Source organism: Ursus americanus, chromosome 20, assembly GCF_024610735.1.
Source record: "Ursus americanus isolate L20-20 chromosome 20, mUrsAme1.1.p, whole genome shotgun sequence".
NCBI classification, from domain to species: Eukaryota; Metazoa; Chordata; class Mammalia; order Carnivora; family Ursidae; genus Ursus; species Ursus americanus.
In genome coordinates this window covers 33,177,445-33,195,630 of record NC_142146.1, presented here as the reverse complement: position 1 = coordinate 33,195,630, position 18,186 = coordinate 33,177,445, and the positions used below count along the sequence as shown (strand labels likewise).

At 32.3% G+C, this 18,186-nt stretch overlaps 1 protein-coding gene across 3 annotated transcripts in view; it reads left to right on the top strand.

Moving 5' to 3' along the window:
* STAG1 (STAG1 cohesin complex component) overlaps positions 1-18,186 on the top strand; it is a 418,952-nt gene that overhangs the window by 342,052 nt on the left and 58,714 nt on the right. For all 3 annotated transcript variants that reach the window (XM_045791826.2, XM_045791827.2, XM_045791829.2), the window contains 2 exons: positions 497-584; positions 17,967-18,047. In XM_045791826.2, the coding sequence (XP_045647782.1) occupies positions 497-584; positions 17,967-18,047 (169 nt within the window). The remainder of the gene's footprint in view (positions 1-496; positions 585-17,966; positions 18,048-18,186) is intronic.

Sequence of the window (18,186 nt, the reverse complement as noted above, 5' to 3'; positions counted from 1 at the left end):
CCTTTCCTCTGGTTTTGTCTTTCTTGTGAATACAAGTCTCTCTTTCAAAAATACGCATGTATTTATATTTTGAAATTGTGAATGGATTTGTTAAAATGTATTTTAAAATATGCTAGGAAAAATGAAATGGGAGTACAGGCTTAGGTTGACTGTGTAGTAGTAATCTTCATTTAAAGGTATGAATTTTTATTGTTAATTGATTTCTTTTAATTAATTCCTAATATCAGCTTATGTATTCTCTGTCTCCTCTCCCCCTCTCACTTTCCTTGTTTCTCTTTCCCTTTTCCCCTTTTTCTTTCTTTCTTTTTCTTTCCTTTCTTCCTTCCATCCTCTTTCCTTGTTTCCTTCTTCCTTTCTTTCTATTTGCACATTTATCAATCTTTCTCGATTCTATAAGAAATTGAAGTTACTTTATACTTCCACCCACTGAAACTGAGCTCAAATTTAAATTTTCTTCTGCTCTAGAGTAAAATTAATGCATTTTTGTTTATTTTAGTGCTCATGATCTCACAAAATGGGATCTATTTGGTAATTGCTACAGATTATTGAAGACTGGAATTGAACATGGAGCAATGCCAGAACAGGTAGGAGTTTATTGATATTCCTTCTTTGTCATTTTAGAAAGCTAAGTGTCTCTGAAATCACACAGGATTATCAAAAGCCTTACATAGAAAGTAGTTGATAATTCTTAAATGTAGCTGCTTCCTTTGAGAATTATTGCCATAGTGATTAAATATTATTGATAGATGTTAGTGATTGAATGTTACTGATAGATGTATTATATTTTCAGGTTTGAGCAGAAAAAAGTAGAGAATCTTTGCTATAATGTATTTCAAACATTTAATACTAAAGTAAACAGTATTACTCTTTTAGGAAAAATACCATTAGTTACTATAGTAGCAATTTCAGAACTTAATCAATTCAGTTTGATGAAAATTCCTAGTATGGCTGTATTCCAGGCACTGTTCTAGATATTGATAATAGTAAGCCTTAGGTATGGCGTACTTTTTGTAGTAGAACCATAATTAAGTAAGCTTGAAACCTTTAGTAGACTTTAGACCTTTTTGCATTCATATATATGTTGGAATGGAAAGAGCAGGAATTCACCAAATTTCTCAGAAGAAATTTAAAATAGTCAATTTAAGTCTATGTAAGAATTAAGTTGTTGTTACTTAACAATTGTAATTATTACAATTGTTAACGGTTACATTTATTAGAGTTAATTTTAATTGACACAATTATTGTTACTTAGCAATAACAGTCTTTTCTAAGAATTAAAGTTATTTTGTATACTGCATATACTCATTCATTAGACCAAGATATCAATCCATAGTTAGCTACAGGTGGTGTTTAGAGGTGGTCTTATCTATTCCCATTTGGCAATGTGGATACTTTATTATACTAAATGACACTTTATTATACTAAGTGAGAATTTCAACAGATACAACAATTATGATAGCATATTAAAAGTTAATCACAGAAGCAATGCTTTATCATTGCTATGATTAATTCTTTTAAGTTGTTTTAATTCATGGTTTTGATCCCTACTTAATTTAACAGCCATTCTTAATAACAGATGTCCTTGATTATGATTATAGGTGTTATTATAGTTTGTGGAAAGAAGCTAAATATTTAACTTTGTTGTTTTACTTCATTTATTGCTGACTCTTCAACTTCCATCCTGTCTTATCTCAAACTTTTCAGTAGCCTAAATACTATTGACTAATATTCCCAAGCTGTTCTTCAAAGTTGAAAGGGATTGATAAAGATATTCCTTGTTTTGGTTTCCTCATTTTCCTCAACAAAATAATGAGGATAGCACATCTCTGTTTCATCTGGGGATTGTAGCTATGTCAAAATTTCTTTTTTAATTCACTACACCATCATTTATCGTCATAGAACTTGTGACAGTCTCACATCATTGTCTTCTTTGGTTATCATGGTTTTCCATTACTTATTTTCACTGCGTATGTATTATTTACCCCATTTTATTTTAGTTTGAGTAAGAGAACAGATACATGTGACATTTGCTTAAACTTTCTTAATCTTGGACACATACTCTTTTTATTTTAAACTCCACTATAGTTAACATACAGGATTAATTTCAGGATTACAATATAGTGATTCAACAATTCTAAACATTACTCAATGCTTATCATGATAAGTGTACTCTTAATCTCCTTCACCTATTTCACCCATTTCCCTACTCACCATCAGTTTGTTCTCTATAGTTAGTCTCTTTTTTTGGTTTGTCTCTTTTTTTTCTTTGTGCATTTGTTTTGTTTCTTAAATTCCACATCATACAGTGTTTGTCTTTCTCTGACTGACATATTTGTCTTAGCTTTCTATTCTGTAGCTCCATCTATGTTGTTGCAAATATCAATATTTCATTCTTTTTTATGATGAAGGTAATATTCCATTGTGTATATATACATGCATATATCTCACCTCTTCTTTATCCATTCATCTTATCAGTGGACACAGACAGCTTCCATAATTTGCTATTGTAAATAATGCTGCAATAAACATAGGGGTGCAAAGATCCTTTTGAATTAGTATTTTTGTATTCTTTGGGTAAATACCCAGTAGGAGAATTACTGGATCATTAGTATTTTTTGAGGAACCTCCATACTGTCTTTCACAGTGTCTACACCACTTTGTATTCCCGCCAACAGTGCACAAGGGGTTCTTTTTCTCCACATCCTTACCAATGCTGCTTGTTTCTTGTGTTTTGGGATTTAGCTAATCTGACAAGCGTGAGGTGATATCTTATTGTAGTATTGATTTGCATTTCCCTGATGATAAGTAATAATGAGCATCTTTTCGTGTGTCTTTTGGCCATCTCTCTTTTCTTTGGAGAAATATCTGTTGCTGTCCTCTGCCCAGTTTTTAAGTATATTATTTGTTTTTTAGTTGTTGAGTTGTATCAGTTCTTTATATATTTTAGATACTAACCCTTTATCAGATATGTCATTTGCAAATATGTTCTTCCATTCAGTGTGTTGCCTTTTAGCTTTGTTGATTGTTTCCTTTGCTGTGCAGAAGCTTTTTATTTTGATATAGTCTCAATTGTTTGTTTTTGCTTTTGTTTCCCTTGCCTCAGGAGACCCATCTAGAAAAATGTTGTAATGGCCAGTGTCAGAGAAATTATTGCCTCTGCTTTTTTCTAGGAATTTTATGGTTTCCCTCTCACATTTAGGTCTTTAATCAATTTGAGTTTATTTTTGTGTATGGTGTAAGAAAGTGGTCCAGTTTCAGTCTTCTGCATGTTGCTGTCCAGTTTTCCCAGCACCATTAGTTGAAGAGACTGTCTTTTTCCCATTGCATATTCTTGCCTTCTTTATTGAAGATTAATTGACCATACAATTTTGGGTTTATTTTTGGGCTTTCTGTTCTGTTCCATTGATCTATATATCTGTTTTTGTGCCAGTACCATACTGTTTTGATTACTACAGCTTTGTAGTGTATCTTGAAATCTGGGATTGTGATATCTCCAGTTTTGTTCTTTTTTTTGTCAAGACTGCTTTGGCTCTTCGAGGTCTTTTGTGATTTCACACAGATTTTAGGATTCTTTGTTCCAGTTCTGTGAGAAATGCTGTTGGTATTTTGATAGGGATTGCATTAATTCTGTAATTTGCTTTGTGTAGTATGGACATTTGAACGATATATGTTCTTCCAATCCATGATCATGGAATATCTTACTATTTGTGTCATTAGACATATTCTTAAAATTGTAATCACGTGTATGAAGTTTTAGTGCATCACTACTAGATTATACACTTGTTTGTTTTAGCAATAAAAACTATGTACCACTAAGCAGCTCCTAGAAACATGTCTTTAGATACCCAGTATTAAAAATTCAAAAAGTATACAGGATTCGACGAGTTCTTCATAGGACCATGCATGCTCACTCTTCTAGATTGCCATTCTGTACTTTAAATTAGAATTCAAAGAAAGTACCCTTTTAGAGCAGGTATATCAAATAACTACCAGAATATCTACCTTTAGTCATGCTTCACATTCTGAAGGTAGTTAAGATTTATTGTCTATCTGTCTAATTTATTGTCCATATGTTTGACTCTGTTTTCCATGGTAACCATTTAACTAGAAGCTTCTTTGTCCCACTCTTCAGAGTTAACTGAATTTTTTTTTCTTTCCTCTTCCACTGATCTTTTCTCATGCCAGTACTGTTTTAACTATTATAGCTTTAGAATATGATTGAAGTTTAGAAGAATTTACCTAATTTTATAATAATTTTTAAAGTCAAATTATACAAAAGTTATAGTGGAAAAATTAATTCTTACCCCTTCACCTGATTCATCTACTCTGGCAATAGTTTTCCACAGCTACATACTTGCATACTTTCTCTCTACATATGTTTTTATTTTTACATAAATATGCATATATAAAAATTAGTAATAATATTCTTTATAGCAGTTTTTTCCCAGGCCAGAAGTCAAGGAATAACACATTGCATTTAGTTGTTATATCTTTTTTTTTTTTTGTCTCTTTTAATCTGGAATGCTTTCTTCTCCTTTTCTTTGATGACATTGACATTTTGAAGAGTACAAGCAGTTATTTTATAGAATGTACTCAACTTAGTTTTGTCTAATCATCCATATAATGAATTCTTGGTAGGAATGCTACAGTAAATGATATTTGTCTTCAGTGCATCACATCAGGAGGCACATGATATCAGTTTGTTTGCTATTTGTGATATTAACTTTGATTACTTTAGTAAGGTAGATTCTGCCAAGTCTGTCCTATGTAATTTCCATTTTCATTTTTAATGTGGAAAGATTCCTTAAGGCTGTGTAAGTATTCCTGTTTCTTACAAACTTTGATACAATGTTAGCATCTATTTATGATTCTTGTCTGAGTCGTTTATTTCTGTCATGGTCACAAAATGGTAAATTAAATGGTAATTTTCTAACTGTCATTTATTTATGTCATTAATTTTTTGGCCCTCTGCTATAATGCCCTCTCCATTCACTCATTCATTTTTTAACATTCATATGAATTCATGGATTGCTACTTTATTCCTATTCTGTCCAGCTAGTTAAAATGGACTCCTTTTATTATTTATTTTGGTGCTCAAATTGTTGCAGAATTAGCCAGAGGGAATTCCTTTCAAACCTCCTCCTGTGTGCTTTTCAATATTTTTTTGAGCATTTCCATTCTTTCAGGAATAAGAATATGGCATCTGGCATCTGTTTGTGCCCTCCCATATGCTAATGAATTTTTAACCTATGATAAGTATTAAAAGTTACTGCAATTCCATAACACAGTAATTACTAGCTGGTAAACAACCCACATTTCAGAATTTATTATAGTATTTCTTCATACAATTTTTGGTAAAAGAAAGACAACAAATATTTAAATTCTTCTTAATTTGTTTTGTGATTTTGTGCCTGTTTCCTGTTGGTATACATATAAGTTTATACCTTGTCTTAGGTAACATCTAAGAAAAATAAAATATTAGACTTCTGCTTTAATATATAGTTTCCAGAATTGTCTGAATTGATTCTAAAAATTGAAAATCAATAAAGAACATTTGTAAATTGTTTTGGTGAATATTTGCTGTATAACAAAACAGTGTGAGTAAACCCATAAAGAGGGAATTGTAATCATGTGTCACTAACTTGGGGCCTCTCAGGGCATAAGTAATAAAAAACTTCTGTTTTGTGCTTATTATGTACCAGGTAATATTTTAAGTCTTTATGTGTATTTATTTGTTTAAGCCTTAGGACAACCCTATGGAATATGTATCATTATTCTTTTTTGATGATGAAACTGAAACATAGAGATATTAAATAAATTGCCTAATGTCACATAGCTATTGGATACCCACTCAAACCAAGCTTTTAAATTCTGTTCAGTGTCTCTTCACATTTTTTTGTACTAATTTGCTACTGCTCTTTATGATATCCCATCCCTTCTGATGTTTGCCCCATGTCAAACTCTTTTTTTTTTTTTTTAATTTTTTCTAAACATCTTTTGTATTTTTTCAGTGAGAATTATGGGGAGAGATTAAATACTGGTACTTAATCTGTCATCATGAACTGGAAATCAACACATTTCTTTCTCTTTTTCTTAATTTTTTTTATTATGTTAGCCACCATATAGTACATCGTTAGTTTTTGATGTAGTGTTCCATGATTCATCGTTTGCGTATAACACCCAGTGCTCTATGCAATAAGTGACCTCCTTAATACCCATCATCAGGCTAACCCATCCCCCCACCTCCATCCCCTCTAAAACCCTCAATTTGTTTCCCGGAGTTCATAGTCTCACATGGTTTGTCTTCCCCTCTGGTTTCCCCCCTTTCATTTTTCCCTTCCTTCTCCTGATGTCCTCCATGCTGTTCCTGACGTTCCACAAATAAGTGAAACCATATGATAATTGTCTTTCTCTGCTTGTCTTATTTCACTTAGCATAATCTCCTCCAGTTCCATCCATGTTGATGCAAATATTGGGTAATCATCCTTTCTGATGGCTGAGTAATACTCCATTGTATATATGGACTACATCTTCTTTATCCATTCGTCTGTTGAAGGGCATCTTGGCTCCTTCACTTTTCTTTAAACTGAACATAATACAGGGGTTGAGTTTAACTTCAGTGGCATTATTGCTCTAGGATAGATTATGACTTGTGTAAATAATGCAATCATACTTTCTTTAGAAGCATGTTGATGCTTTCCTTAGAAGACTACATACTTATTTCCTTGACTGAGTTGAGAAATTATTTCATTTACCCACTTCTGACTCTTCCTTAGGCATCCCATATCAAAATTTTGCCACCACTTACACACACATCCAGACTACCACCTACCTATTCATTATTCACCAAAAATGTGTATGAGTGTCAGATCCTGAAGACATAAGGATATATTAGAAGCAGTCCTTAATCTCAAGAGATTTTTTGCCTTTTTTAAAAATTCTACCTCCTCAATGTCTCTTTTGCCCTCAGTCTTTTAGCCCTACTATCATTTCCTTACTTTAATCTTAGTTTATCATTTCCTTAGTTTAACCTTCATATTTTCTCTTGTGAATCACAGTAGTAGTTACCTCTTTTGTCTTAGTAACATTCGTTTCAGCCTCTGTCTAATCTAGGTTCTGTTCCAGTAATTTTCAATGTATCATGTGTATCTGAAAACCTTACGGAGTTGTTGGTTTTTTGTTTTTAAATACTGACATACTCTCAGATACCATTGTAAGAATAAATTGGTGTAATCATTTTAGAAGGTTGTCAACCTGTCAAAATTAAAAGTAGACATATCCTTAAGCAACACTTATAATTTAGGAATTTAGACACAGATATATACTTGGACATGTGTAAAAAGATGTAGCTACAAAGATGTTCATCATAGCATTATTTATAAAAATTTAAAACTTAAAATAATCTAAGTGTCAATCAATAGAGGACCAGTTAGCTTTGGTAAGATAGTTTTGATTCTATGCAATGCTATGTAACTATAAATTTAAAAAATAAGATTAATATTATTGATGTGAAGTATTCTATGTGAGACAAAATTTAATGAAAAAGGCAAGGAGCAGAATGGTATATAAATTTAAAGGGGTGATAAAATCTCCATATATGAACATTTATTAATGGACAGATTATTTCTGGAATGATACATAAGGAACAGTTCAGCAGTGACTTTCTTAGTGGAAAACCAGATCTGTAGTGGTCAAGAAGCTTAATTTGAATAGAACACCATTATACTGTTGGATATTTTACTATGTACATCTCTTGCTTTTTAAATTTAAAAAGTACTTGCTTAGTAACTGGAAATTGAGCTTTTAAGAACATGTGCCATTTGCAATAGCACCAAAAAAAATTAAATACTTAGGTATAAATCTAACAAAATATGTGCAAGATCTGTATACTGAAAACTATAAAACTCTAATGAAAGAAATTGAAGATCTTAATAAATGAGGATATATGATGTTCATGAATTAGAAGACTCAGTATTGTTAAGATGTCAGTTTTCCCCAAACTGATCTTAGATTAACACAGTTCCATTTAAAATCTCTACAGGATTTCTTGCAGAAACCGACAGCTTGATTCATAAAATTTATGTGGAAGGGCAAAAGAAATAAAATAACCAAAAGAATTTTGAAAAAGAACAACAAAGTTAGAATATTTACACTACCTGATTTCAAGACTAAACAGTAACTTTGATAGTGTGGTACTGAAGAAAGGATAGACATATAGATCAAAGGAGCAATATAGAGAATCCAGAAAGAAATACACTCACATATATGTAGTCAGTTGATTTTTGACAAAGGTGCTAGAGTAGTTCTTTGAGGAAAAGATAATCTTTTTAACAAATGGTGCTGAAATAGTTTATCTCAGTTCACACTTCACATCATATACAAAATTAACTCAGTAGGCCATTTAGACTATAAATCTAAGTGTAAAACCTACGAGTATAAAGCATCTGAAAAAGAACACAAACGTTAAAGTCTTTGTGACCTTTACGTTAGTCAAAAATTTCTTAAATACGTCAGAAGCATGATCCATAATTGAAAAATTTCAGAAATACACTTTCAACAAAATTAAGCACTTCTGCTCTTGAAAGACAGTATTAAGAGAATTGAAAAGACAAATATGAGACTGGGAAATAATTATAAATCACATACCTGATAACAGATTTGTACTCAAAAAGATAAGGATCTTTCAAAATTCAGTAGTAAGAAAAGCAACCAATATTTCACCAAAGAAGATAGATGACAAATTAACACAAGAAAGGCAATTTATCATTAGTCATTAGAGAAATGCATGTTAAAAGCACAATGAGATAATACTACAAATCATTTCAAGAGCAGTGGAGCTCATACCTTGCTAGTAGGAATGCAAAATGGTACATTCACTTCAGAAAGCAGTTTGACAGTTTCTTATAAAGTTACACAGACACTTTTCTGACCCAGCAGTCCCTTTCCTGAGTATTTATCCAAGAGAAATGAAAACTTAGGTTCACATAAAAACCTATACTAGAGGGGTGCCTAGGTGGCTCAGTCGGCTAAGCTTCCAACTCTTGATTTCAACTCAGGTCATGATCTCACGGTCTTGAGATCAAGCCCTGGGCTTAGCTCTGCGCTCAGCGGGGAGCCTGCTTAAGATTCTCTCTACCTCTTCCTCTGCCCCTCCCCCTGTTCATTCTCTATATCTCTTTAAAATAAATAAAATCTTTTAAAAACAACAACAACAACAAAAAACCCTATACCATAATGTGTATAGCAGCTGTGTTCAAAATTGCCCAAAACTGCAAACAACTCAAATGTTCAACTGGTAAAGGTATTAAAAACAAACTGTATTATCATCCATACGATAGAGTAATTCTCAGCAATAAAATGGAAGGTGCTACTCTTACATGCAACAGCATGGATGATTCTCAGTAACATTATACAGAGTCACAGAAACCAGATGCACAAAACTACATGCTATGTAATTTTATTATACATTCTGAAAAAGGCAAAACCAGAGAGTCAGAAAACAGATATCCAGAATGGGGCAAGGGGCTTACTACAGAAGGGCATGAGGGAATTTAAGGGTTGGTGGAACTATTCAATTTCTTGATTGTTTTGATGTTACCTGGCTATACATTTGTCAAAACTGTAGAACTGTAGGGGCGCCTGGGTGGCACAGCGGTTAAGCGTCTGCCTTCAGCTCAGGGCGTGATCCCAGCGTTATGGGATCGAGCCCCACATCAGGCTCCTCCGCTATGAGCCTGCTTCTTCCTCTCCCACTCCCCCTGCTTGTGTTCCCTCTCTCGCTGGCTGTCTCTATCTCTGTCAAATAAATAAATAAAATCTTTAAAAAAAAAAAAACTGTAGAACTGTATGTTGAAAACAGATTTTTCTTTGTATATAATTTATACCTTAATTTTATCCAAATGCAAAAGGATAAAAATAAGACTAATTATTTCTCATACTTAATGAAGGCCATTTCAAAGCCTGACCAATGTATATTTTGAGATTTAGAGAGCCCCAGACCAAAACACAATAACGAAAGAAAACATTTATCACATGGTGGAAATTTCAGAACTGAGAGCCACAAATTGATACAATCTTTATTCTTATTTTTCAGCTCTCTAGCAAAGTTACATAGAATGATTGTAAATATTATTTTAATTAAAATTAATTGTTTAAAAAGATTGTTGAATTGTTTCTGTTGATCCTAAATCTTCAGGGGTGGAGCATGAAAATTTGTTGGTTTTTTTTAAATCTTTATAGATCCTTCAGAGGCATGGCTAGGGTGAAGTACATCTGTTCCTTCGAATGACAACATACAGTGTTACACCATTTTTGAAAAGCTCAAAAACTAGAAAAATTAAAGTGTATGTCCAGTGATACGTATATATGATAAAACTATTTTTTTAAGAGTCAGGACATGGATATACATGAAATTTAGTAGAATAGTTTGTCAGCCCCAAGGAACAGGGGCAAGATCATAGGTGGATACAAAGTTATTGATATCATACTAGTTCTTAAATTTGGTTGTCTGTTCATAGCTTAATCTTTTTACGCTTTATACATTTATTTTGAAGTATTGAATATTATTCTAAAATATCTTAACAAAACAAACAGAAGCACTTCTCTTTGCTGTTGTGAGTGGGATATTTTTGAAACACCTGATCATGTTACTCTTCTGTTCAAATGTGAACATGTTACTATCTGTGCATTACCTAGTATTCTTAGGATTACTTCCAGATTTTTTTGTCATAGTGAGGTGACCTTGTTATTGTCCAAACAAGTGTTCTTCTGAAAGTGAAAGGGGGTACTTCTTAATTATTCCAAGACATAGGCATAAAGCAGGTTGTATAGTCACCCTCGTATAAGGCCCTCTGTGATTTGGTTTCTGCTGATCTAGCCTTAGTATATGCTTTCACTTACACTGTACCAGCCTTTTGAGTTTGTTGGTGAAGCTTTTTTTGAAATTTCTATTCCTTCAACCTACACTTTCCCTTTGTTGCCAAATTAAATCTTACATCCTTCTTTAAAGATTTAGTATACACTTTTGCTTCTCTAGAAAGTTTTTCTTAACCATTATCACTCTTCCTAACTAAGACGGAGTCCTTCTTCTTGCCCCTCAGCATCTGACCCTGTGTGTGTATTCTTAGTCAAACCAATTACTGAATTGTTATAGTTGATACTTATTTATCTTCCCATTAGATTCTTCTCTGAGATCCAGGGAATATATTTGTTTTAAGCTCCTATTCTAGCAGAAGACTTGGATACTGAGTAAATGTCTGTTTGAAAAATGGAGTTCATATAGTCAACATTTGGCAACAGTGTTATTTTTTCAGATTATTATTTTAAATTGTCATACAGTTATATCTCTGATTATTATTTATATATCTGTAAAATTGCCTTTCTTTATGTTTCCGCATCTTTTTGTTGTGTTATGTTTTTTGTTGTGGTAAAAAACACATAACATATGAGATCTATTGTCTCAACAAATTTTTAAGTGTACAACACAGTATTGTTAATTAGAGGCACAATGTTGTAGAGCAGATCTCTAGTTCATTTTAATTTATAAGCTTTTTTCTATGTTAATATTCTTAGCCTTATGTCATTTGTTACAATAATTTATCAATGGAAATTTTTAAATTTTGTATATCTTGTTGCTTGGAATATAAATGTTCTTTGTATAATCAGAATTATTAGTTGTTTTTTGTTGTTTTCTTTCTTTGATGTCTTACTTGGAAAACCTTTCCCCACATTTTCAAGTCATTTAAATATTTACTTCTTTTTTCTTCTTGTATTTTAATAGTCTTATTTTTTTATTTAAATGTTTGGAATCTATTTGCATAAACCATTCATTTCACTTTGAATATGTCTTTAAGTGACTATTCTTCTTTTGGAATTATGGATGTTCCCTGCTTTGACCCTTTCATAAGGACCATAATTCGATCTCCACTAAGTATTATGTCATGGTTTCTTAATGATTTCTGAATGGTTGTGATGCTGTATATGTTGTTTGGACAACTGTTTGCCTGTATTACTGTAGCATTTCAAGATCATCAGCAGAAATTGTTCATTGAGTCTTTTAAGCAGATCACTGAGATGGAAAGTGGCAAGATCTTGTTTGATGTTACAGCCTACATTGTTTGAGGAGAAAAGGCTAGTACATATGGACTGTTAAAGAATAGGCCTAAGGTGGAATGATATGAACTCCTGGTCCAGTGTGCTTTCCACTATATACAAAACCCCCTTTTGGAGATCAGTATGAAGAGATATCATTAAGAAAAAGAGTATAATATTTCACACTGGACTTACTGTTGACATACCACATTTTTCTTCACAGTCTTCCTCGTTTTAAATAGTGCTTGGAATTTCTGAGAAAGCTTAACAACAAAATTCCAGGGTCCAAAACTGCTAAGGATTAATGTGCATTAGCCTGTTATGTAGTCCATTCCTTGGGAAGTCCTAATTTCTTAGTTACAGAAGTTAACTTTTAACTATTTGAATTTTTTACCTCCCGTTTTTTACTCTTCTAGTGATTTTTTTTTTAATTTATAGTATACTGTGCCCACTGGTAATACAATACATTGGATGATCCTTCATTACCAAAGCACATGTAGAATTTAGAAATCTTTCATGTTTATTAAAGAATTGTTACTTCTTTATCACTATGATTTGCCTTAATGTTTGTGCTTTTCTAGCATTTGCTTAAGAAAAATATTACCACAAACTCTATTCTTTGCCATATTATTATTTTTTAAATTATTATCTAGTAGAATTGACTTATTTTCCTTTTATATAAAATTATGAATTTTAACATGTGTCTAGATTTATGTAATCACCACTACAATCAAGATACGGAACAGTTTTCATCATCCCTTTTTAAAATATCCCCTTACATCATCCCCCTTTAAAATATCCCCTATAAAAAAAGAAACCCTTTTTCTTCATATTGTCCCTCTTTTCTTCATGTTTTCCCTTTATAGTTAGATTCTTGCCCTACCTGCATCTCCTGGAAATCACTGCTCTGTTTTCCATCACTGTGGTTTTGTGTTTTTGAGATTTCCAAATAAATGGAATCATAAAGTATGTAACCCTTTAGAGCATAAAGTCTTTGGGTAAGCATAATGTCTTCACTGACCGTGATGCCTTTGAAATTAATCCAAGTTCTTTGAATCAATAGTTGGTGCATTTTTTAAATTAATGGTTGGTTCAGTTCTCCTCCACTATGTGTATATACCAGTTTGTTTTATCCATTCACCTATTGACAGGCATTTGGGTTATTTCCATCTTTTGGCTTTCACCACTAAAGCTGCTATGAACATATGTGTACAGGTTTTTGTTTGAACATAAGTTTTCATTTCTCTAAAGTAAATGCCCAGGAGTACAATTGCAGGTATTAGGGTATAAGTGTGTAACTTTATTAGAAATTGCCAAACCATTTTCCAGAGTGTCTGTTATCATTCTGCATTCCTGCCAGCAGTGTGAGAGTCCCAGTTGTTCCACATTCTCATCAACACTTGATATTGTTAGTAGTTTTTACTTTAGCCAACTTGGTAGGTATGCAGTGGTATCTCATTGTGCTTTTAATGTACATTTCCTTAATGCTAATGATGTTGAACATCTTTTCTTGCGCTTATTTGCCAGCCTTACATTCTTCTTGGTAAGCTATCCTGATTATTAATTTGCATCTAAAGGCTTTTTTTAAAAGGGGTTATTAATTGTCACTCATATTAATCTACTCTAAATATGATAGACAAACCAGTACTGGATATGAAAAGCAGACTAGTATTAAGTTTAGTTCATTCTTTTGTCATGTCATTTTACCACTGAAAAATTTGATCCTTCATTCCCTTAAAGTCTCTTTGCAAACAGAAAAGTGAAAGAGCCCCAATTTATCCCACAGCTATTAGGTAGATTCTCAGTATTTTAAACATACCCTACATATGTAGATAATATGTACCTACACATGTATATATTACATATACATAATCTTATTCTATAGTCCTATTTCATTTTTCATAAAAATTCAGTTTTTCTAAACATAAACATTCTAGGAGCTTATCCTTTGAACTTTATTTACATGTAATACTACAGTTCGTCTTCAAGATGTGTGATATCATTAGCCAGAGTTTGAATGATTCTCATTAATTCAATCTGTTAATCAAAGATAGAGAGCTATTTTTCCTTTAAATAGGTAAAAGTAATTATTAAGGGAAAGGACTAAGCATTTTTATGTTGATTAAGGTAATGCTGATTGCTATAGTAGATTAATCTCAATATCTCAGTGACTTAACGCAATAAAAATTTATTTCTCACACCCATACCTTTATAAAGTGCAATTAAGGAAAGTGGGATGTCACTGCACCATCCACTTATTCAAGGATCTAAGGTCTCCTGGGTCACTGATTCCCTGCAGGCAGGTAGGAGAGTAGAAGATGGAAAAGGCACTCCTTCTTAACTGCTTTTGCCCAGAAATTTGCAGTACACATTACCGTGTCCTCCCAGGACAGTGTGAGCTAATGGAAACAGGCAGACAGAGGGGTGGGGTTGGAAAAATTCTTTGTCATCAGCCCAGTACTTGCTATACTTATTCAGAGATCCTCTCTAGAGTCAGAGTATTATTAATCAAGGAAAGGCAGAAGGGCTGTGGTCCTCATTGGTTAAAACAGTCTCTTTTGGCTTTTTCAGTTTTTTATTGTTTGTCCTTGTTTCGTCTGTCTATTCTACAGAAAGATGAAGTTGCTGAATAAATGACTTCTGATGAGTTGGGATAACATCACTTAGTATGGAGGATAAAATATCAGTATGACTGATGTAAAACCCAGAAGGAAGTGTTCTAAATTTTCTTTAAATGTGATTAGCTATATTGTTATATGATTATACCTGTGAGAAGGCAAAATGCTTCCTAGTTAATGAAAGTGAGCTTTTTATATTAAAAATAATGCAGTGGATCCCTTAAAGTAAATGCATGATGAATGCCAATATATGAAACAGATTAAAATGAGGATGCTCTATTTGAAATATGTATTGGAGTGATGAAGTGTCTCCTTCCCTCATAACCACCTCTAAGAAACTTCTGCAAAACTTTGGAACAGTTTGAATAACTTCCTAGTATATAGGTCAATAGAAATGTACAAGGAAGGGGAGTTATATTTGTGATGGTTAGGAGAAATGGTAACTAAAATTAAGCAATTCAACATTACTTTTTTCTATATCTTAATTTCCCACTGATAATGTTAATTTGTGTATTACTTTCCTAGTAATTTAACAAGTCAGGTTGTTTCGAACCAAAGATAAATTTTTTTTAACATACTCTTTTCCTTCCACACGAATCACTTTATTGATGTACCTTACATTCTAAATTAGAGGTTAACAAAATTTGTCTCAGGACTAGTATACGTACTATACTGAGCATCTTCTAAGTATAATAAGGTGATTTCTTTAGCATTAAATTTCATAACTTGACAGTGTTTTAGTAGTCTTGTTTCTGGCATTCTGACATGAGTCAGTCATTTAATTATTATTACATTTGATAAAACCCTGACATCATCTCACTGGTGTTGCATCAAAAACAGCACTACCCATTGCTCTAATTCTGTTATTTATTTTTAGTGCTGAGTAGGGGCCTTGGAGATATCTTTTGCTTCTGTGATTTGAAACCTAAAATTTTTGAAGTAAAATCAGCTAAAATTCTAACCATTTCCTTCAGCATTCTATTTATTGATTTCTCTCTTGATTTATTATCTATGTATATTTATTCTTACAGTTTTTAGTTTATCAAGTGGGGAAGATAATAGAGATATTATAATAATGGAATTATTATTAGATATGTTTTATTGCAAGAAAGGTATACTGTGTATTCAAACAAAAAATGTAGTAAAAGCCCTATCCAAAATGAAATTCTCCTATAGTTATGATTCTTAATCGGTTTTATTTTCCTGAATTCTGTTATTTGTCTCTGAAAAATAGGGACAAATTTTCACAAAACAAGAATTTACTGCCAATAAAAAATGAAAACTTGCCCATCTCCATTAGTAAGAGAGAGAGAGATAAGTTAATAGAAGTTAGTACTACATTAAAATAGTGCTCTTAGGGACACCTGGGTGGCTCAGATGGTTAAGCATCTGCTTTCAGATCAGGTCATGATCTCTGGGTCCTGGGATCGAGCCCCACATTGGACTCCTGGTTTAGCAGGCAGTCTGCTTCTCCTTCTGCCTCTCCCCCCTGCTTGTGCTCTCTCTGTCTTTCTCTGTGTCTCTCTCTCAAATGAATAAATAAAATCTTTGGGATGCCTGACTGTCTCAGCCAGTTAAGCATCTGCCTTCAGCTTGGGTCGTGATCCCAGGGTCCTGGGATCAAGTCCCACATAGGGCTCCTTACTCAGCGGGGAGCCTGCTTCTCCCTCTGCCTGCTGCTCCCCCTGCTTGTGCCCTCTCTCCCTCTGCTAAATAAATAAATAAAATCTTTTTAAAAAATGAAATAAAATCTTTAATAAATAAATGAATCCATAAAGTTAAACATACACATACTATATAATCCAGCAACCCTAATCCTAAAGCAGTGGCCCTCAAAGTGTAGTTCGGAGCGCCCTGGTGATTTTCGGGGCATATCTATGATGTCAAACTATTTTCATAAGAAGAGGAAGATGTTATTTGCTCTTTTCATTCTCATTCTCTCACAAAAGTACATTGGAGTATTGGTGTCGTGTCAAAGAATATCCACATTTACCTGCAAAGATTGCCAAAATATACCTTCCTTTTCCAGCTAATCAGTGGCACTGGATTTCTTTATATACTTCAATCAGAATAGCATATTTTAATAAAATGCAGAAGCGCATTTGAAACCCTGTTTTCTATTAAGCCAGGCATTAATGCAATTTATAAAAATGTCATTCTTCCCACTAAATATTTTTCATTTTAGAAAATTTAGTTCTTTTTCAGAAATATGTATTCTTTATTATGGTGTAATTATTTTAATTTTTAAATGAATTAATACATATTTGAAACATTTATTATTTTTAATTTCTAATATGATAAATCTGTTAACCCACATAAACAAAAGCAATTTAGTTTTTTTGAGACTAATTTTTTAGTAATTTTTAAGAATATAGAGAGGTCCTGAGAGCTTAAAACTTCAAGAACCTCTGAGCTAGACAAATGCATCCATAGACACCAGAAGACATATATAAGAAAGCTTATAGCAGCATTATTCATAATGGCCTAAAACCAGAAGCACTGTAAAAGCTAATCAACAAAAGAATGAATAAATAAGATATTCTAAATACAGTACAGGCCCAAAAAATAATGAACTACAGCTACATACAACAGTATGTATAAATCTTAACTATACATGTTAAAATGAAAGAAGTCAGATTCAAAGTAATTCATATTGCATCATTCCATTTATATAATGTTCACAACCGGGTGTCATAAATTCAGTATTTAGAGATGCAGACAGGTAGTTAAAATGTACTGACTGATAAGTCAAAATGACTGTTACCCGTAGAGGGGAAAAAAGACATTATATTGGGAGAAGGTGCTAGCAATGTTCTGTTTCTTGATTTGGATGGTGGTTACAAAGGTATTTTTCTTTATATTAATTTATTAAATGTTTTATGCACATTTCTGTATAAATGTTCTATTTCATAGTAAAAATGCTTTAAAACAAACTAATCATTTATAAACTGGATAAAAATGATTTCTTCAATCTCCCTTTAAAAATCTAAGCAAAATATTCATAACGGTAGATTTTTGTTTAAAGCATAGTGTTATTTGAGTCCATATTTATCAACATACATTATATCTTTATTCTCTAGACTGATATGTTGGTTTGTCTTTTTTTTAACCAAATATTATTTTATACATTCTTATTAATTCTACAGAAATTTGGACTTGAAACCTTATCATAAGAAAAAATATGATAAACATTGTTCTCTTAATACTATGTAAACATAAATTATGTCTCATTTATTTGAATTTTTTTATTTGATACAGATAGTCGTACAGGCACTGCAGTGTTCCCATTACTCGATTCTTTGGCAGTTGGTGAAAATTACTGATGGTTCTCCTTCCAAAGTAAGTAAGAGTTTCTGAAGGCAGAAGAGTATTTACTAAAATAAAATAATCTTGCTTAAATCATTATTTAATAATTTGTTACCAGTTATTATAATAAATTATAATTTTTAATGAAATATATAGTAATTATTGTTATCAA